The sequence below is a fragment of the Cyprinodon tularosa genome, unplaced genomic scaffold, assembly GCF_016077235.1.
Source record: "Cyprinodon tularosa strain WSP-4 unplaced genomic scaffold, ASM1607723v1 ctg46, whole genome shotgun sequence".
In the NCBI taxonomy this organism is placed as follows: domain Eukaryota; kingdom Metazoa; phylum Chordata; class Actinopteri; order Cyprinodontiformes; family Cyprinodontidae; genus Cyprinodon; species Cyprinodon tularosa.
The window spans coordinates 1,480,738-1,502,500 of record NW_024039185.1 but is presented as its reverse complement, the minus strand read 5'-3'; the positions used below and the strand labels follow the sequence as shown (position 1 = coordinate 1,502,500).

Here is a 21,763-nt window from a genome sequence, read left to right as displayed (position 1 = left end):
GGTGGCCAGCAGCTGTTTTTAATAATTGTTATGAACACTACTTCTACTAATTAAAGGGTTAATTAGCGTAAATTAGTATAAGGTAGTACCATATTTACACTGAAAAATCTGCACAGATTATGGTACAAACATTAGCCACAGTCACACAGTCACATGATGTCACCATTGTTTTTGGACATTACAATACAGAAAGAAAAAGACATCAGAACCAACAAAACACACATTTCCATCAACATTAAGATAGACAAGATTTGTTAACTAATGTAACAATAGTATGCAAAAGAAACAACTCTGTAAAAATGACATAAGAAGTATTTAAGGTTAAATATCCTGAAATAGAAGTTAGTAGAGTGATGAACATCAGGACTAAATCAGTGCCAGTGGTAATAGTAGAAGCAATAGGTCATAAATAGGTCTGAAACAAAATTACCCAGAAGATCCCAGGCATCATAAATATCCAAGGTATCCAGAAAATGACCCTCCTAGGAGAAAAACACATATTCCCAAAGGGACACACACTTCAGGCCCAAAGGATCATGGGTTTATCTTGGCTGTAAAGGATAGTGTCAGCATATCAAGAAAATAAAACATGGAACAAAATATATGATCATTATTACAAAATTAGATCTTATAAATAATATTAATATATAATTTCAAAATCAAAATTATCAAGATTCTGATACATGGTCTAAAAATAATAATAATAAATAATTATTAGTAAATATAATAAACATAACAATGGTCTAAAATAAATAAATAAATTATTATAAAGTAAAACTAATAAACATAACAATTATTTAATTTAAAATGTAATTACCATCGTTTAAGAAATATTATTCAAATAATGGTAATCGGATATTCTAAATAAAAATTTTGTTTCTAAATATTTTTCCCAGTGTGCAGAGGAAGTTAGTTTTGCTATCGTGGGCTCTTTAAAGCCCACCTTTGATGAATAGAAGATGCGCTGCTTTCGGATGTTTCCCATTGGACAGCTGAAGCGTGTTCGCGTTCTGATTGGTTGAGGAATGTGTCACTCAGCGTTCCACTCTCTCCGATAGCCCGCCCCCTCCTCTTCACGGACTGGCTATTTGGACAGAACGAGGATTTTCACGAAAACATAGCTGTATAAAAAGCCCGTGGGAATGGATCAAGCCGCGTGACAGCTCCCTGGATGGCGGGTTTAAAGTAGTTTCAGTAATGTTTGATTGTGAAGACAGACGTTAGAGGAGATTTAACGACGATGGGACTTATTTGATGTCCAAGACGGAGAGATAGGGGCCAAAGAAGTGGACCCCCCCCTGCTTTTCTCTTCGGTTGTGGCGCTACAGCCGATGGAAGCGGACGGGACGTTTGCAGCGAGCTGGAGGCCCGGAGCGTCTCCTGTGAAGCGTCGTCACTTCGCCGCGGGACTCATTTGAGACACAACCCCGCACTTTGCGTTTCAAACGGCTGATTGGGCAACTTTTTTAGCGGAGGAGAGAAAGTTAGCAGCTCGGCTTTAGCTGCGCTCACCATGACCATCATTGACACCACTTAACGGAGCCTCAGGTCACGCAGCGCAGGTGAACCCACGCATTGTGACCCTGTTCATGGACTCCACGCCGTCTCTCTGTGGAGCCTGTTCGTGGGAAGCCGAAATCTCCCTGCGTACTTTCGAGGACTGTCTTCTCAAACAGGGGCTGCTTTTATTTATTTATTATTATATATTTGTTTTGTTCTATGAACTTTCCCCCATTCCACTGACCAACATGTCACTGAAAGAAAACGCCTGCCGCAAATTTCAAGCCAACATTTTCAACAAAAGTAAATGTCAAAATTGCTTCAAACCAAGAGAATCCCACCTGCTGAACGACGAAGACTTAAATCAGGTATCTATCTATCTATCTATCTATCTATCTATCTATCTATCTATCTATCTATCTATCTATCTATCTATCTATCTATCTATCTATCTATCTATCTATCTATCTATCTATCTATCTATCTATCTATCTATCTATCTATCTATCTATCTATCTATCTATCTATCTATCTATCTATCTATCTATCTATCTATCTATCTATCTATCTATCTATCTATCTATCTATCTATCTATCTATCTATCTATCTATCTATCTATCTATCTATCTATCTATCTATCTATCTATCTATCTATCTATCTATCTATCTATCTATCTATCTATCTACAAAGGTGAAGCTAATTGGGCTTAATTAGTTGTCAGCCAGAGGGAGGGTCCCTTAACTCATTCTCATACATAATATCTGTGTGTGATACATGGGCAAGTGACTGCTCTGAAGAACAAATATTAATAGTTTTGTTTAATTATTGCTGTTAAAAACAATATATTTTAGTGTGGTGTTTAATCCCTGGTCTTTTTTGATAAACTGATGTGTTTTATGGTGAGTTTTGCCCAAACAACTTTGTGACAAACACTCCTTCCTATTCCTAATATATTTGGATCTTTTTTTTCATTGTTTATGATAAGCACCGACATAATATATATATATATATTAGTATATCTGTTGTGGAAATAAGGCAGAAAGTTTACTAGAACAGAAGCACCCAATGCCTCAGAGCATTTTGAACATCTGTGTACTTACATGTTAGTCACCAGTTTAGTTGAGGTGTTTATATAGCCGTAACCAGCCAAGGTGTAAATGGATGATACATTTGTGACTAATGGAGATTTCTCATCGCTTTCCAGGTGCTGGTTTGGCTAATCGGGATAAAAAAAGAGCTATCTGTTGAAATATGTTGGATTTGATTTACTTCAAAAGCACAATATTTATTTACTTTCTCACGGTCCTATTTATGAATAGAATATTTAGCATTTGGGGCTGCAAACATGGTAGGTTCGCAATGTTTTTAGTTAAAGGACATAATCCTAATTCATATCTACTAAATGCTATTTTTTAAAGGGGAAGACTATCTCTGCACATAACCCCGAATTCTCAATGTAAAACATGGTGGGGACTGTATCATGCTGTGGGGAGACTTCAACAGTGATTAACATGATGGTCAGAATTAGATTACAGTTCAGAAGTTGAGGTAGAGAGCTGTCCTCCAAAAGAATGTTGCTCTAATCTGTGGTAACCCTTCAACAGAATTCAGTTAATATTTGTTGTTGGAGATTACGAAACGTGTGACAGTTCTAGTTTAGCTAAAGGACTGTTGCAAAGAAGAACTCTCCTCTGTATATTTGTAGAATGAACTCCTTTTTCTCTTCCTCTTTTGTCAGAGCAGTAATCTTATTTATGATCGGAGGAATAATAAAGGTGGTTGCAGACATTTTGACCTGAACACATTAAATTAGCCCCTTTTAACCGCTGCAGGGTAAAAAAATGACCCACATTGATCTCAGTTGTTTCTCTGTTCTTCAAGGATCTGTCAGATAGGATTTCGGTCAGGTCACGTGAGGAGAAACGTTGATTTCACTTTCCTTTTAAATGTTTGTTTATCTCTGTGTCAAAGTCTTTTTAAAGAATTAATGCAATTTTTTAACCTTATTTTCCAAACTAGCATTTTTGTTATTTTCTTTATGAATACTTATTGAGTCTGTTAATTACTTGGCTGTCCAAGGCTAAGATAAAGACTAAGCCATGTTGTTTGGAATCATGCAGCTGAAAATGTGCTCAGAATCAAAGTGAAAGAGGATTTTGTTGCAGATTACTCTCAGCTTTTCACTGACTGAAGTTATGACTGTAATCAAAATCTCTGACTGGAAGATACGGAGGTGCCAGGGAGCTATAAATGTCAGAGCTCCACAAGCTGATTTGAACCCTGCTGTTGCATTGAGTGAGAAGTGCATTCGGATTATGTAAAGGAGTTAATTTGAACTCCTTAGGTGTAGCGATGATTTTAGCGTAATTTCCTTTTGTACACATTATAATGTTATGGTTATGAACAATGTTGGGTTTTTTTTGGCTCTGGAATGAAGGGTCGACTATTGCTGTGGCTACAGCTCAAAGTGTGCACCAGAACATTTTAAGAAGGGCCCAACAACCGGCCCAGCCTCCCTTCCTAAGTGCTTGTTTGATTTTCAGTTCTTAAGCCACAAAAACTCCCAAAGATTTGTACTTTTCCCTTCAGCTCATACGCCACTCTTTTCTCCCATAGTTTGTGCTTCTTGCTTTCTCCACCCACCCACCGGTCCGCCCACTGCCATGATCACAGGGAAAAATCATGTGTGTTAGGCTTTTCCCCTCCTTTTTCTTTTTTTCGGAGGCAGCATGGTGCTCTGGATTAAAGCCAGCAGGAGAGTGTAACCTGTGGTCAACTACAGGCATTTAGTGACTAACACAGATCTTGCAGTAAAAGGAAAATATTCTGAAATAGGGTCAGAATTTGTTTTATCTCTTTTAGCAGGAAAGTGCTAAAGGAAAGCTATCTTTTTATCTGAGCTTGTAAAACTTTTTTAATATTGTAAATATACACAAATTAGGGGGGATACTTTTTCATTTCCAGTACGATACCGATATTGTAGCTTTGAGAACTGGCCGATACCACTATTGACTCGATTCAATATTAGCACAAATCATCTTTTTATTACTTAATTTATTCTATAGATTGTTAGAAAAGGCTTGATGAAGTAATGATACTAAAATGGGTAACAAAAGTCAACACTTCTGTTACAGAAACTTGTAAAGGAAGCAAAATATTTCTATCAGCATGAAAATATCTGAGATTTTTAGATGCCGGCAGATAAAATACGATATTCGTTTTTTGGCTAATACCGGACTGATAGCCGATATTGGTATGGATTTTATTAGGACATCCCGAAGAGTAAAAAAAAAATGATCTTATTGGAATATTTGCATAACGTGTTCTGTCATTTTTAAGGGGAACATTTCTTTTTTTAAACACAAAAATCCTTTAGAAGTAGAGCCTGACAGATTAATCCGTTGGCTTAATTTTATTGTCTGGTTTATTAACATCAGCCGAAATGTGGCCAATATAAATACTATATTTCTGTTGCAAAAGGCAAAACGAAACTTCTGCGTTGCGCAGATTCTTCTCCTCCGACCCTCCCTTCCTGAGCGCCGAGCTGCTCCGTACCGCCCCCTCCTCCACAAACACACACAGCTGTTGCTAGCGTAAGCATGGAGGTAAACATTATAGCGGACGAAGAGGGGAAAAAATAAGTAGTTTTCTCCATGACAAGCTCTGATTTTGTAAAAAAAAAAAAATTAAGTACCCCATGACTAGGGCTGGGTATTTTCGCCAAAGTCCTGAATCTATTCGATTTTGATTCATACAGTTCTAAATCGATTAATTTCGTTTCAATCTGTTTTTACAATAATGAAAGTGGTTCAACTGTGTTTCAAAAATACTCAGGTATTTTATTTTTTCCTGTTTTAAACACAAAGTGCAAACTTGTAAAGCAGACAGTTTAAACTTGAGATGTGAACAAAACTGTGTCAAAAGTGCAAACTTGTGTCAAAAGTTAAAAACTGAAGCCTCGCACGAGCAAGCAGACGTCACACAGCTGACATGCATGAGCTGCATTATCTCCACTGCACAAACCATATTTGCAGCATTGTCTGTAACAACTACAGGGTGTTTGCTGGTCAGCCCCCATTCTTTAATGTCTTCAGTCAACCTATTGGCTATATTTGCAGCTGTCTGGCTTGAAGTCATCTTGGTGGTCTGAAGCATGAGATGCAAGGCGCCGCTCTTTATCAATGTAGTAGGAAGTCACCTTAATGTCACATATCCAGCACATTATTTTTAGCTGTTTTAAATCCAAAACAGTTCCAGACTTCAGTTGGGACAGCTTGCTGAGTGGTGTGTTACTCAGCAAGCTGTCATTTGAATGTGAACGTCATGCATCACTATAAAACTAATCGTTGTCATTCCCTGCACATTAATTTAGCAAAAATGTAAAGGAATTGATCCAAAATTGATTAAATCAATTTTTTTTTACCCAGCCCTACCCATGATGACAAATTTTCTTGTGGCTACATGCTTTTAGTGCGCCTTTAGGAGAGCCGACAAGTTTTATATGCACTAGTTCTGCCAAGAATGTTAGCATTTCCGCTCACACATTCGGAATTTTATGTTTTCATTAAACATTTTTAAAAAGCTCCAACTCATGTATTTAGTTGTAACCCTGTTTTGATGGTTTGAAATCTGCAGCATTTCTACTTAAATGTAGTTTGGTCCCTTGTGTTCAGTGGAGGAGGGTACTTTTCAGTTGCTTGTAAATATGACAAACTAGTATTTCTAAGTCTTTTAAAAATGAATCGGATACAAACATCTCCCATTAGCCACTCAGTTTAATCTGTATGCAGCCACTTCTTTTCATTTTGAAATGCTCATCTGTAGAAGTGAAATCTAATTAGCAAAATACACTAAATGTTTATATATTCATTCCACAGGCAGAAGGATACAGTCATGTTGGAGCTCTTCATGAAGGATGTAACATAGGGTTGTCACGATACTAAACTTTTCAACTCGATACCGATACTAAGGAAAATATTCGATACTCAATACCATTTTCGATACCACAAGGATAAAAACAAAGACTCCAAAAGTCTACAGAAATATTTTCATTAATAAATAACATACAATAAATAAACACAATAAAGGTTGTATGCTGTGCATAATATTAAGCAAGCTTGATAAAAAAAACTTATAAAATTCAAATGAAGTGTTCCTTCCTTGGCTATGCTTTGCACACATAACAATGACATTAGCCAAACCGGTTAAGAAACAAAAATAATTCTCAGCAGCTGCACCTCTTACAAAAAAAAGTCTGAAACTGAAAAGAGCACAGAATTATTCAATCACACAGTGTTCTGAAAGTGCATTTTCCTCTATTCTGCACTTTAGATGAATGACTGCTTAGGTGCCACTGGAGACAGCACTGTATCGATACTTTTAAAAACGAGTATTGTATCCGGATACAACATTTCAGTATCGATACTTTTTTGAGTTTCGATACTTTTGACAACCCTAATGTAACAGCTGTTGGATGCAGCATCTGCAGTGTTAAAGTTAATCAGGGTATCAGCAAGGCAAAAAACACAACAAATATGGCAATATGTAAAACAGCACCACAAAAATGTATAATATTAATAGTCTTATGTTGATAATGTTCAAATTAAAGTAGCTTTTTTTATCCTATATTTCTATGTTCTTTTCTTTGTCATGAATCATATTTTGGTTATTATCTGAATTTTAATTGGACTATATTTGGACAGTGGATATCCTGCTTATCTCTATGTTCAGTTTTCTTTTTTTATTTTAAATGTTCTGTCCGATTGGATGTTTTTTTTTTTTTTTTTTTTTTCCAAAAGCCCCAATATCGATATTGGCCTTCAAAATCCCATATCGGTTGGACTCTATCTGGAAGTGCTTTCCATTAATGATTGTCCTTTTTTTTTGTTTTACTAATTAATTTAAACTACTTTAAGCAGATGTATTGTATTTATTAGAAGAAGAGAACTGACTTTACTAGGAGGATTAAAAACACTGGCAAGGTGAAGAAGTTAAAAGATGATGTAGTAAACTGTAAACATCTAATGGAGTTCTGTTTGATTCATCCGCTGAAATTCGAACTAGTTCAACCGCAAACCTGCAACTCATGGCTGTCCACCTTAAAAGTCATAAAACAAAAAAAGCTGTGGTAACTCTCTGTGGGTAAATTTGCGTATTGGACATTTGCTTGTACTGCACCTTATAGAAGAACTCCATTAAATGCATAATAGGTTAATATTTAAGTTCCAAATTCCATAATAAGCCTTAGTTGTTGTATCCTGATGATGGCCTCTTAAACACATTCCTTACAAATTAATAAAAGTTTGTGATTTAAATGAAAACCAGTAAAGAAAAAAACAATTATAAAATAATTTTTGTTTGTAATATGTTGTGTTCTGTTTGTTCCCTACCAGGCAAAACCCATTTATGGAGGATGGCTGCTACTGGCGCCTGAGGGGACGAATGTCGACAACCCTTTGCACCGATCTCGAGTAAGCCTTTTAGCTGTTTTTCACATTCATGTAAGTGGAATTTTAGGAAGCCTGAGGAGATGAAGACCCATCTGACAAACACGAGGTGTCGTTGATGTTTCTTTGCTTGTTTGGTAGAGTCTGCAGATTCCTGTGGGAGTTTAGAGTTTATCACTGAAAGCCTTGTTGTGAGGCAATAATGAGCCTAATATTGACATAATTTTGGGATTCCCACCTCCCTATCATCATGTTAATGGGAGCTTTACTTTATCAGCTCTCAGATTATCTTGCGGTGGTGCATCCCTAAAAAGGAACGAGGGAGGATGTGGGGGAGGAGAGGGAAGGACCTAGTTCCCACAGCTGCATTGATGGCTTCCATATGTTTTGGGAAAAGCGCCCCTTGATCTCCTATCATCAGTCTGGTGCTGCCACTTTGACATCATCCCTGATACTACTTCTTACAATCCTGTTTTTACTGCAGGGCTGTAATTGATTGCTTATACTTTGTGCTTATGTAAGCAGGTTGGTCAGGCAGACTTAACCAGTAAACTAATAACAGAGTAAAACGGCTGATGTGTTCAGTGAATGTGTAACAGCTTGTTAGTTTGTGGCTGTATTGTGATCTTGAGTTTGAAATACCTAGTTGTTTGTTTCAAGGCTCTTAAGTCTGATTTTTGTAATGACAACATTGGGTGTGTTAGAAGATCTCTCTAACATGACAAAAACATCGAGATGCACCGATGAAGTGTTAGATTGCTCATACTGATATATGATTGATTGATTGACTTTATTGATCACACAGTGGAGAAATTTACTCATTACATCAGCTCAAAAAGTCAAAGAAGAAGAATATGCAAAAGGCAGAAAAAGGTGAAAGGATATATAAAGTATATGCAGTGCGTCCACATATGACGGCTTTTTTTTTTATAGTAGGATCATTATACAGGGTTATTATTGCACAGGTTGTTTACAACATGGGTATTTATATAGATGGATATTTATATAGTTATTTTACATTCATTTATATATATTTATTTGACGGTTTTCACTGTGGTATAACATGATTTATGAGAACTTCATTGAATGAAAAAAAAAAAAAAAAATGAACCATGTACCGGTAGAAACTTTAGCATCAAGTCATGTGTTCCCGGGTTTGATAGTTTCTATTTCTAAGGCTGATTCTATTTTTTAAAGCTCATTTATATTACCCATCCCCTAATTACTCTGGAGATGTCACTACTTCCTTTTATTTGTCACTTCACTGCTATGGTTACCAAAGATATTTCTCCGCCTGTCCACCTTACTCACCAACACAACGATTTGTGCCTTGGTTAAACTCTTCTTTTTCACTCTCTTCCCTGAGGTAAACACAAAAATAACATTGATCAGCTGCCTCGCATAAATACATAATGACATCATACCTTTGAAGGGAGGGCAGAGGCCCCTTTCACAAAGCAGGTTTAACAAACTCAGACTCAAATCTTCAACTCTGAAATGATCTAGCCTAAGGTTGGAAACTCTGAGTTTTCACAACGGATGCGGTGAGTTAGTCTAATCAACTCTGAGTAGGTTTAATCAGAGTTGAGCATGTGCGTAACAACTATGAAAAGCAATTATTAGTGAAAAGCTGATTCATGTATCCATGACAACAGGCAACCGGAAGTGCCAATTTAGCAGCACTGGAACTAGCGATTTTTATGCAGAAATGAAAAACAAAAGATTACGAGCTTAAAAGACAGGGCTACAGTTGAAAGGAGAGGGAAATGGTTTAAGAGATTGGGCTATGGCAGGCCATTTTAACATTTATTACAAGCACTCTCTTCCGTTGTTCCATTTGTAGGCCACTAAAATAAGATTCTTCCTAGTCAAAATCTCAGTCCTAGATTTCCTACATTTTTGCCAGCAGAAAAGAAATTCAGAATGTCAAAAAACAAAATTCTACTAGTAATTAAGTTTAATATACCTAGAATTGTTTACAGATTTTAAGAGGCTCTGTTGACATCAGCTTGAATGAATATGTATTTATGATATCTAAAATAGATGATTTTCTCCAAACACAAGATCCCAGTACATTTCAAGCCAAACCAAACCCTTAAACAGAGGCTAGTGCATCCTAAAGATAAAACCCCCAGACCGAATATGAGCGGAGTGGTATATGCTGTTCAGTGCAGCGAGGAATGCTCTGATCTTTATATTGGCGAAACAAAACAACCTCTCCACAGACGCATGGCTTAACACAGAAGAGCGGCCGCCTCTGGACAAGACTCCGCAGTACACCTACACCTTGTGGACAAAGGACATTCTTTTGAGGACCAGAATGTCCATATTCTGGATAAAGAAAATAGGTGGTTTGAGAGGGGCGTGAAGGAAGCCATCTATGTTAAGAGAGAAAAAACAACTTTAAACAGAGGTGGTGGACTCAGATTCCAGCTTCCAAAAACATACAATTCAATCATAGACATGATCCCTTCCAGATATCACCAAACCCCCCACCCCATCACAGAGGAACGAGGGACCTACCCGCTCCAGCCGGTGAACAATACCTCCTTAACGACCAACCCTTAACAATCATAGACAGGTTTCAGGTATTACAGGAGACAATCCCCCCCCTTAATGGCAATCCCCCCTTTAACGACCGACCCCTAGAATCATAGACAGGTTCAGATATTACAGGCTAACGATGGAACTAACGACCCATTCATCGGTTACCATTGCATGTTTCCAAGCGATACAAGGCGTTGTCTATATAAGACTCAAACTCACTGCGAATCCAGACATTTGAATTGAGAAAGCTTCCTGGAGAGGTGGTGAAACGTCTTCAAATCTTGAAAACCAAGTCCAGTGGATATTTTTTGAATTTTTACGGAAAGGATATCTAAAATACATTTATTTCTTCCTAATCAATATAATACAAATTATGGCCAATAACTATAGAAATATTTAGATCTGAAATTCATTTTACACATCCAGAATGAAGAATTTTAATTTGTTAAAACATTTATTTCAGATATGTAAGATGCATAAATATACAATCTAATAAATATCAAAACAGTCTGCCGTAGACTGTTGTGAACACGATAACATTAAAGGGAAAACCAGTTTACTGGTTGAATGGTAGTGCATCAGTTTTTATATTTAGGTGGGATCACCTGTCAGCAGGTGAAGATGAAATATAAAAACGTTCCAACAAGTGGGACCTGTGCATCATCTCATGGAGTTCCTCCTCGTTTTGATTTTGTCTTCGATTATACAGTAAATACTGAGTGGCCATTTGACTGTGTAGTTGTTTTCTATAATGCTGGTCACAGATCAATCACACATCAATATTCTCTCATCGGTGTCAAGTTCTATAAAGTACCTGTTATAGTCTGTGTAACTCTGCTATGTCTGGTTGCATAAGGTCATGGATGTATGATTGGAGATGAAAGGGTAGAACTCATTGAGAGACTTTCTGAATATAAAGGACATCTATACGCATCTGAGAACCCTCTCCCTAGAAATATTGAATTGTCTGAATTGATGTTGCTCATTCTGTAATTGGATCCTCTTCTAAAGGAAATGCTGGTTCTGTTTTAAACACATTATGTGTGTAATGGACCTGTTAACTGGTTTTCTCTTCTTTTGTTCACACAAAACTACGACAAAACTCTCCTGACTTAATCAGGAAATAAAACAAGGTGATTGCTCCCAATAAACAGAGGTTATTGAGAAAAACCTGCTCATGACCCGGTTAGGTCTACGGGAAATGTTACTATGGTAACAGAAACAAGGGTTGAGGAAACTCTTAATGTAAAATTCAGGCTTAGAAATTTAGAGTTTTCATTAAACCTGCTTTTGAAACGGGGAAGAAATATTTGATTGGATTAATCCTGATTACTCGGTTATGGAAATAATCTTCATCTAATAAGGTAATCCAATAATCTTTAACTGGAGTATTCAGACCTAGTCTGAGAAGGACTAATGAAGCCTGTCAGAAAAGATAAACATGAGATAGAAAATTAGGAGCAGCTGAAGCTTGTTGAGGAAATGCTGGTTGAAAGTGTTCGAAACGTGTTATATTCAAAAGAAAGCCTGTGAACTTGGTTGACATTGTAAGATGACAAAGATTACTTTTTTCTTGCAAATTAAAGGTTCTTTACTTAAGAAAATAAAATTTTAATAAAACAAATCTCATGTTTAAAAAAAACAAAACTTCTTATTTGTGAAATGGTTCTACTTGAACTGTTAAGGTGTTAACTGTCACGTCCTGTTCATGGAACCAAGCAAGACTTCTAGATATGCAGCCTGAAGGCAGACTAAAACCTCCCAAGGGTAGAAGAACAGCAGCTGATTGAAATTTTTCATGCGTTTTGGGTGGTTTTTATTAAATTTTTGGTGTGGCCAGTTAACGGGTTAATTAACGTGAATTATTTTATCTATTTTCTTACAGAAATGGCAAAGAAGATTCTTCATCCTCTATGAGCATGGGTTACTTCGCTATGCTTTGGATGAAATGGTGAGTCTAACCTTTTTTTAACATTTTTTTTGGTTTTACTTTCTAGTGATACTTGCTATTATTAAAAGCACGAGCCGTCACAGTTGTCAGCAGGAGTCGTGCTCTGTCCCTTCCAAAAGTAAAGAAAACTGAGAACAATATATTTCTGTGTGGAGTTTGCTTTCACAGTAAACACACAAAGCTAACTAGTACAGTGTCAGAAGGAATGAAGTGACACCACATGGCGTTCATACTAAAAGTCATGTGCTGGCCAGATTGTTTGTTCTGTGGTTAACACACTGTGCACACATTGAGCAACAACCCAGCGGTGACTACCTATTACGGGAGAAAGCATTCCTTTCAGTACAGAAAAAGGTTATCTTTAAATGATCTTTTGTTCTGTTTTGAAATTAACTCATAAGCTAAGCGTTTATCGTGGGTTTTTGTGTGCAACCTTTTCAGTACGATGGGATTTTGTCAACTCTGTGCTTTGCCTGAGGTAGCTGTGCTAAATATTGATTCTGAACTAAAACCCGTTTTTCCTCCATGTGGACTTTAAAATCAACTTAAAGCAGGCACATTAAAAACAGCATTTTGCTTTTTTGGTAAGACAAAACTGAGTTTCTAGTGTTTATTTGTTGATTTATAACCACTGAATGTATAAACTAGCTTGTGTATTATTAAAAAGAAATGCTGCAGTGCTGTTAATGTCTTGTTATCCTGGAGCTGTTACTTTCTTGTGAGCCATGATGACATGAGGAAAAAACAAGGTTGATTTGTTTGCAGAATATGACAAAGAGGGAAAAAAGGGAGATTCATGGTGCTCTCAGGATGTCACTCTTCATCTTTTCATCTGCTTTCTGAATAGAGCATGAAAAGGAGAGGGGGCGGTCAGGGTCTCTAGCTGGAAATATCAAGTGACACTAAAAATAGAGCCTTGCTTGTCACATGGGGGGCTGCAGAATAATTGATTCATGTTGAATGAAAACATAACTCTGGGTATATAATATTTGTCTGTTTTCACAATATTGACCTTCATATTAAAACCAATGGCTGTCTCTTTCTACTTTACTAGATTGAGCTGTATCATATGACATTGCCTGTACTGTACTTCCTGTTGCCCACATCAGAGCTTCCATGTTTTTGGACTAGAGCACTTTGTGGATGAGGAGGTGCCCCTGTGTTTTCCTCTCAGCCTAGCTTTAGACTCTTAAGTCTTCGTGTAACCAAACCCAGATGGACTGTGGTCGCAACCTGCAGGATGTGGCAAAGCCTAGATGGAGAAAGGAAGAGTTTAAGAAAATAAAACAGGCAATGATTTGGGGTTACCCACCGACAGTGAACACCTCTATTTCGTATTATGTAACCCATCTCTCTTTATTATGGAACTGAAAAAGAGTCACTTTAAATTCCTTACCAGTTTGACTGCGTTTTTATTTGTTAAATTCAGAAGCCTAAACCAGTCCAGCACAACCATGTTAACTCCATGTTGCCAAGGCAGCAGGCTTTGTCTCTTTGTTCAGCAGCAGTTGACCATGGTATGTGTAACGTAGAGCAGATTGTGTAGAGCTCTAGCAGTCTCTGTCCTGACTGTAGCAATACAAGACACAACACTGAGGGACGAAGCACGAATGTGTGGGCTAAGGTTTCCTGTAGACTCAATTTATTTGGTGAGAAATTCATTCTACTGTCATTAAAGAGACAAACATCGACGCATCATCAAAACAAACGTGCAGCCAGGGATTTTACAAGTCACAGTTTAGTCTAAATTGTGTATATAATTCAATGAGTTTGTGGGAGGTGGAGAGGTCCTCTCACAAGAGGCCATGTCAGCAACAGGTGTCTGTAATGAAACTGAGCTGAGGCTTTGCTTGTAACGCCAGGGTTGCCTTCTACCCTTCATGTTGTCTTACATTTAGCTTCATCCATTTTCCCATCATTTTTAACCAGCTTCCTTAGACCCATTTTATTATAGTCCTTGTTATTTGTTGTGGTTCGCTTGTGTTTTAAACTCTGAGCTGGGTTTGCTCTAAATCCCAATGTTGCCATGTTATCTTATTCCTGCACAACATATCCTCTCTTTGTAGGAAAACTGCAAGCAGACCTTCAATTATGTTTACTTAAACTAGTCATTGAATGTAATTCAGCTTAGACACAGTAGAAGTATACTTTCCAACTAAAATGAGGCTACCTATTGAGCTGTGCTACACAAAAGGCTTATTCAGGGGCTTTTCTATCACATTCAACCTTTGGACTGTATTCACTGAACTTGATGGTCTGTATCAGACGTACCTTCTGTTTCAGAGATCATCATGTTGTCATGATTTAAGCTTTCGTAGTCTCATTCTAATTTAAAATAAAATAAAATAATTTCCTTTATTTATTGAAGTTTAAATGGTATATTTCTGCCCAGTAATACTGTCCAAGAGCAGAGACTGTCCTGACGAGCCTCCTTTGGGTTCCCACACAGTTCTGCATTCTTTTCACTTGAGACACAGAATCCTGCTGCCGTTCTCCTGAATCTCTCTGACATGAGCATATACAACCTCAGCCTGTGTTTGCCCTGTGACTCCTAGGACACTTTGCCATCCTTAAACGTACGTAAATACTGCCCTTTCCTTGTCTCTAGAAAATATAAAATGAAGATCTCATGATGGTAAACTTAGTGGAGTCTCTGGATGCGATTTAGGCCCCGTCCACACGAAGACGAACCCTGGCCTAAACGCACAAATTCTTCACCAAACCAGCCTCTCATCCACACGAAGCCGGCGTTTCGGGGGTCTGTAAACGATCTTTTTTTTTATTCAGCCTTCAGAGTGGGAAGATTTCGAAACGCCGTTTTCGCGTTTCCATCTTTACGCTCTAACCGCATTTTTTTTTTTTTACACGCATGCGTCAAAGCGTTGCCTCTAAACACGCATGCACGACACAGTATCACAACAACAATGGCGCCGTTGCTGCTAATGCTACTCACCCTGCTGTCGGGCTTACAACAGAATCTTCTTCTTCTGAAATATCTCCAGGAAGAACAGAGCAATATCGACGACATAGTTCAGCACCTGAATTTGACTGAACCACGAAAATGGACCCGCAGGGCAACCATGTATAAATATTAGTGCGCATGCCCAGCATTTCGTCGCTTATTTTTGCTTTGGCACCACAGCGCCACTTACAGGCCCGGCATACATTTTGCAGGGTTTTCATGCATTCGTGTGGACGATCACATTTATTTTACGTCTCCGTATTTACGGCAAACGTTTTGGAAAATATCAGCGTTTCATGTTCGTTTTGACTACGTGTGGACGGGGCCTTAAACCGAAGCAAGCTTAATATCTGTAAATCACTAGCTTTGATGTTTCATTCTATAGGCTATTAATGGATGTGTTTTTCCTGGAAATTCATGTCTTTTATGGATGTTTATCAATGGGAAACAAAGGGGTTTAATTAACAACACTGGAAAAAAAATAATGCAACCGTTTTTGGCCTTTATTTAATCGTATTTAGTTACTTTGACACAATTATGTCATGTGAGCAGGGTAATGTATAAAAAAAGTGTTACCCCCCAGATTCTGCATACTCCATCAGCGTTCTGCTCCACTCACGTACGTCGTGCGGAGCACTTTTCTGTCATGTTAATCAATGAAAGCTGTTCGACATCCTCCGCTACTCTCCGCGCACGTCCCCGTCCCTGTACGTCTTCTCCGTCCGTCACCATAAAAATTCGGAGCTGAGCTATTTTTTGCTCCGCACCGGTCCGGCCAGCTTGAGATCTGCAATTACAATCACACCAAACAGGAAAAAGAAAAAATCTGGCTTGTCAAATTAAAATATAGTAATGACAGATTAGTAACTAGAAATTATAGCATAATTCTTATGTATGTCCTAAAAAACTAACACCGTTTATTTAAAAGATGGGATGCAAACTATTGGTTCTTCAACATACCAGGAAGCAGATTTCTCATCTCCATCAAAATATTTATGTTATACCCAGGGGCTTAAAAGTATAATCAAATCCAGTCAAAAGAAACTTCTTATTGCAGAAATGGATGAACAGATGCAGAGAGAACAAACATAGTTCATAAAAAGGCAGTTTTGGATGATCCTAGTTATCCCCATCAAAAAATCTACAACAAAAACAAAATATTTGGGCAGAAACTGCACATATACTGGATGCTGATGGGGATTTTTTTAAAGCGTCATATTAAATTAAGCGTTCATTTCCACGTTTTGCTCCTATGAATTTAATGATGATGTATCACGATGATTAAGTAAATTTCAAATGCGATTGCCATATTTTTTTCAGTGTACAACAACAAAAAGGAATGATATTGACTGATTAAATACACATGCCAACATATGTGTTTAGAAGACAAGTGTAAAACTACGGAGGACCAGGAGAATCACTGAAAAAGAAAAATATCCATTTCTCATTTTACTTTTAAATCATTCTTTTGTAAATACAAATTGGTCCTGAATCGAGAGCAAATATTTAGGTTTTGAGAGTGAGAGAAGAAAAAAGTTGAAAGTGAAATCTATTTTTATTTTTATTACAGAAAAACCTCACAATTTGAGAGTAAAAATATATTTCCGTGAAAGCCTTTTTCCCTTGCAAAGTATTTTCCAAATTTCAATTTATCTTTTCTTTAGTTTCAAATAACATTGGTATTTGCTATCAAACTTTGTGCTCACCAATATGTATAATTTAGCTTTTAAAATGATTTTTACCGTTTTCATGATCGCTTTTTAAAATTTAATTTAATATAAATACAAATGTAACTCAATATGGATGTGGATGGTTTAATTATTAACAAACCATCCACTGGAGGCTTGAACATTTATCTTTATAAAAAAAGTAAATACGAAAATATCAGTAATTTAATGACTAGGTTTGGATATTTATACTATATCCTTAGACTCGTCCTTGCTGTTTCCCCTGATATGGCTCCACTGATTAATGGCAGTTGTTTTGAATGTGCTTCTTGTTGACAGCTGATTTCAGTCTGCTGTTCCCTCTTTAAATCATTTACCAGACTTAAAAAGTACTTAATTTGCCCTGTGAAGGGCTCAGCCAGCTCTTTGGATCTGAGCTTGGTGTTCTCCGTTCTCTTTCAGAGGCATTAAAGGAAAAATGTTATGAGGGTCAGCCACTTTGGAAATGGTAACAGTGTTGTAATCTATTGCATCTGATTTTATATACTTAGCGGGAATAGATGTATAAAAAATTATTGTAAGAAAATCTGTAAAAAGAGGGTTGAGTACTACTGTAGGCCACTTTAAAAAAGTTATATGCCCTGCAGCTCTAGTTCTATAATGTGAATATTAAAGTTACATCTAAAAACGGTGTTTGCTTTCTTATGATCTGTAAGGGGTTTTAGTCGTTGGCCTGTCAGCTCAGAGGCTCAACAAAGAAGCTGATGTAGCAACAGCAGATGCAGAGAACATGTCGGTGTATAAACTTTTCACATATCCACTAATCTCGTAATGATAGTCTGCTCTGCAAACCCTCCGAAGACCTAACTAGTGTCAGATGGTGGCAATATAAGGAAAATTAACTGGCTGATTCTCTTTTTAACGATCCGCTTCATGAAAAGTTGATTCATTGTGTTTTGGTCACATTATTGGGCCACATTGGAGTTAATCTGCTCCTAAAGCCTTGATTTTAGTTAGAGGAACTTTGGCTTTGCTGAGTAGGGTTTTTTCATAGGTTAGAGATACACCAGCTCTCACTCTTTTTTTTTTTTATTCACTGTCCATTTTTTCCTTTTACTGTCATTACATGAGGATCTGCACATTAAATATCCCATAGAAAATTGGCTTTCTGTAGTTTTATTTATCAGGTCAAGTCTGTTCTAGGTTTTGACCCATTTCTAAAGCCATCTTATCTGTGCCTCTCAGTATTTGCTTCTGTTCTGTTGTTTCAGTGACCACACTATCCCGGATGTGGCAGAGATAACGTCCTTTATCTCCGCTTCACTGTTTGGATATGTTTTGTTATTTTAGTCAGACGTTCTGTGGCTGTTGGGCTCACTACAAGCTCTAAACATCAAACTAGAGAAGTGAATCTTCTTGTGAGGCAAAGATTGGACAGAATTCTAACCAGAGATAACGATGGAGATATTTTAATTTTAGTTTTATACAAATGGTGTCAAAAATAGACCCGTTGACCCTTTAATCCAGTGAAATACAATGTAGACAGATATACAGGGTTAGCCTCCCTTTTTGCTCCCGCTTCCTGTTTGTATTCTGTCTGTCTGGGACCAAAAGGCTTAATGATTCCTAAAATATTTGCTTTTGTTAAATTTAGATTATACAAAGTAAACCTTACTGTTCTTTTCCACGCACATTTAAATGGGAAAAAATATAGATATATAAAAAATGGCCTCCTGGCTCGAATGGATAAGCAGAAGAGTTCTCTAGAGATGTTTACTAAAGTAAACAATGGAAAATTTAGCCTGAGTCACACCAAGATCTCGGAAATTATCTTTGCCAAAAAAAAAACTATTTATGTTAAAAATAATTCACATCTTTACTGGTCGTACTTTTTTCTTTGTTTTGCTTTACTTAAGACTGGAAAAAAAAGTCATTTTGTCTAAAAAGAAACCTCAAAAACAGAGAGTTTATCAGTTATAAGTACACATTTAAGTATAAAAATTCATGAATCGATGTCATCCTGAGCTATGGAAGCCCAAGAAGTGCATTGGTGGATAAAGTAATATCCATTAATTTACATAAAATTGGATTAATCTATAAAACCGTTTAATTGCCCAGTCCTAGCTGTTTCTCAGTTGGACAATCCATTAAAGTCTCATACTACCTACAGTACCACTAATGGTAGTAATATAATTGCCAAAATGTGTCTGAGTCTGCACTAGTAGTGATTCACTCTTCATCATCTGTTTACCCCTGCTTATCCTGCCCCAGCGCTTTTATCTCTGCTTTCCATTCCAGTTCTGTCCGGCCAATAAATCATTTGTGTTGGAGAGGGCAACCACCGCTGTTGTGTAACGTTCTCTTGTCTGTGAAGCCAAACTGGGCCTGACGGACTGCTCGCTGAGTTTGTTCTAAACACTCGGTCAGAACGCTGACAAAAGGTTTCATTTAAAGTATCGGGGAGAGGGGAGAGTCTGCTTTGAGGCAAGCTCTAATAAAACAGTGGGCTACCAAGAAATGTGTACACAAGCTTTATGGTGTGGGTGTGGTAGTCCTAGGGGTGGGGGGGGGAGTTATAGAGAAGAATTTGTTTTTTTTATAATGTCAGAACTTTCCTTTTCAAAACAATGTTGATCCACATTATTGTTTACTGTGTAAAACATGTTTGAGAAAATAATTTCCAACTGACCTTAGAACATTTCAGTGTGACTGTCGGCACACCTTAATGGTTGGATCACAGTAAATACTGTACTTTACATGGATAAAGTCATAGTATGCATTAGCCACAGCTGCACATATTTCAGCACTGCATGTGTTGACCTTTGACCTTTTACACCTGCCTGTTCACACCTGCCAATCCAATCAGCTGCTAAGGGCGTGGGCTGTGCAGCCAAGGTCAACTTCAAGAGCAAGTTTAACTCGAGAGGTTGATTAGGAGACGAGTTTCTAGTAACACAGCAACACGAATGACGGGTCAGCACTATATATAAAGAGATACTTATGCTACTTACAGCTTTAATGTAGAGGAATAAATAATTTGACAAATGCTTTTGTCTATTAAATCCATCTAGAGCCCAAACACTGTGGTTTATGTTTGCAAATGGAGGAAAACAATAGATCAAATTCATAATAGACAATACACAATAGACAATTTTGGGTTCAGAAGAACAAATATGATTTTTTTAAATAATTTTTTAAACTATGTTTTACAAAAGTTAACATACATTAAAGGCCTGAGCACACTGGTTACCGTTTAGGACCACTTTGACTGAGAGTCAAAAGTTATAAGGTTGGAACACTTGGAGCTCTTTGAAAAGATTTCTGGATGCATCCTTTCCTGTCAATGTATGTTCCACTTAAATAGCTTCTCCAGGAGACCCAAATAGCCATGAAGGATCCATGAAACAGTTATCCAACTTGTCCTGCCTCAACCGATGTATTCTCTGATTCTGAAAACTCTGTCAAAAACTACCTTTGCAATGGTATGGGATTTAGTCTTTAGTACTGTAGTTGCTGCTGATAAGCTTTGTTCTCAAATTGGGGGAAACCTACTAAAGTTTAGGTGACGTGGAAAACCTTTAATTTAATAAAATAAAACTTTAATCAATAACTTTGTTTTTTTGATAGTTGCCAATATATTATTGTAAACCTTTTTAACTCTTTGCTGCTGCCTGTTATGTAACTCAGTCCTACCCACTTTAAAAGAACAGTAGTGTATAGGATTTCCTAAAAGCACGTTCACGAGTCTACGGAAGCCGGCAGACCAAACCAGATGAAAGTGCGCATTCAGCGTCTGCTCTGCCAATAATGCAAGCGTAGAAGAAGAAATGTGCTGTTTACCTGTGCAAAGAAAGAAACAACGAAAGAAAAATGTCTGAGGACTTCAGTGTTGAGGGAGAGCATGAGTTCTTTGCCGAGCTGAATGCGCTGGTTTGGTCTGCCGGCTTCCGTAGAATCGTGAACGCGCTTTTAGGAAATCCTATACACTACTGTTTATGCTCTAAAAACATTCTAAATGACTTCGTTTCGAGTAAATTATGGACGCTACCCACTCAGGACACTTGGAATACATTGGACGAGCAGTATGGAGGAATATTGACACGCTTTTTGTGGACTTATATGGACCTTTCTGCCTCGGGCACAATAGACCTCCATTATTTGAATGTCAGCAGACAGCAAGAAGCCTCCCAGATCTCCAGATGCATTTGAGATATCAAAAAAGTACTCCAGAGTGTTGTTCAGCATGGGGGTGAGTAGAAAATGAAGGCTAATCATGTTTTGGGTGTACTATTCCTTTAAAGGTCTCAGCAACTTGATCAAAAGCACAAAATCTTTGCTCAGACACCTCTAAATAATATAGATGCATCCCCTCTCAAATATCTTTTTCTAGTTATGGGTGATTATGTAGACTGAAGGTCAAGGATTATCCAAATGAATTTGACTATTTTTGGATTTGATTTCTGCCAGAAGGATTAAGTAGGTCACAGCTGAGGTAGCATTGCATATGGCGAAGAAAGGTGTTTAAATGCAAAGATGTACTTTCCATTGAGCTGGAAGTCTTATCTGTAACAGAAACTAAAACCAGATGGATTCTATCAGCGTAATAATATCTAAATTACATAGTGTTTGCCTCTTGTTTCAGCTTGGCCAAAAGACAAAAAAAAAAAAGTCTGTGCCTAAAATCATTA

The 21,763-nt window shown here is 37.3% G+C and overlaps 1 protein-coding gene across 9 annotated transcripts in view; it reads left to right on the top strand.

Moving 5' to 3' along the window:
* The first annotated feature begins 1,120 nt into the window (after positions 1 to 1,120).
* The window catches only part of si:ch73-103b11.2 (sporulation-specific protein 15), a 68,162-nt gene continuing 47,519 nt past the window's right edge, over positions 1,121 to 21,763 (top strand). For all 9 annotated transcript variants that reach the window (XR_005282133.1, XM_038301072.1, XM_038301074.1 and 6 more), the window contains exons 1-3: positions 1,121 to 1,868; positions 7,895 to 7,972; positions 12,381 to 12,446. Coding sequence is in view for 8 of the 9 variants with exons in the window: in XM_038301072.1 (XP_038157000.1) it covers positions 1,590 to 1,868; positions 7,895 to 7,972; positions 12,381 to 12,446 (423 nt within the window). In the remaining variant the exon portion in view is untranslated. The remainder of the gene's footprint in view (positions 1,869 to 7,894; positions 7,973 to 12,380; positions 12,447 to 21,763) is intronic.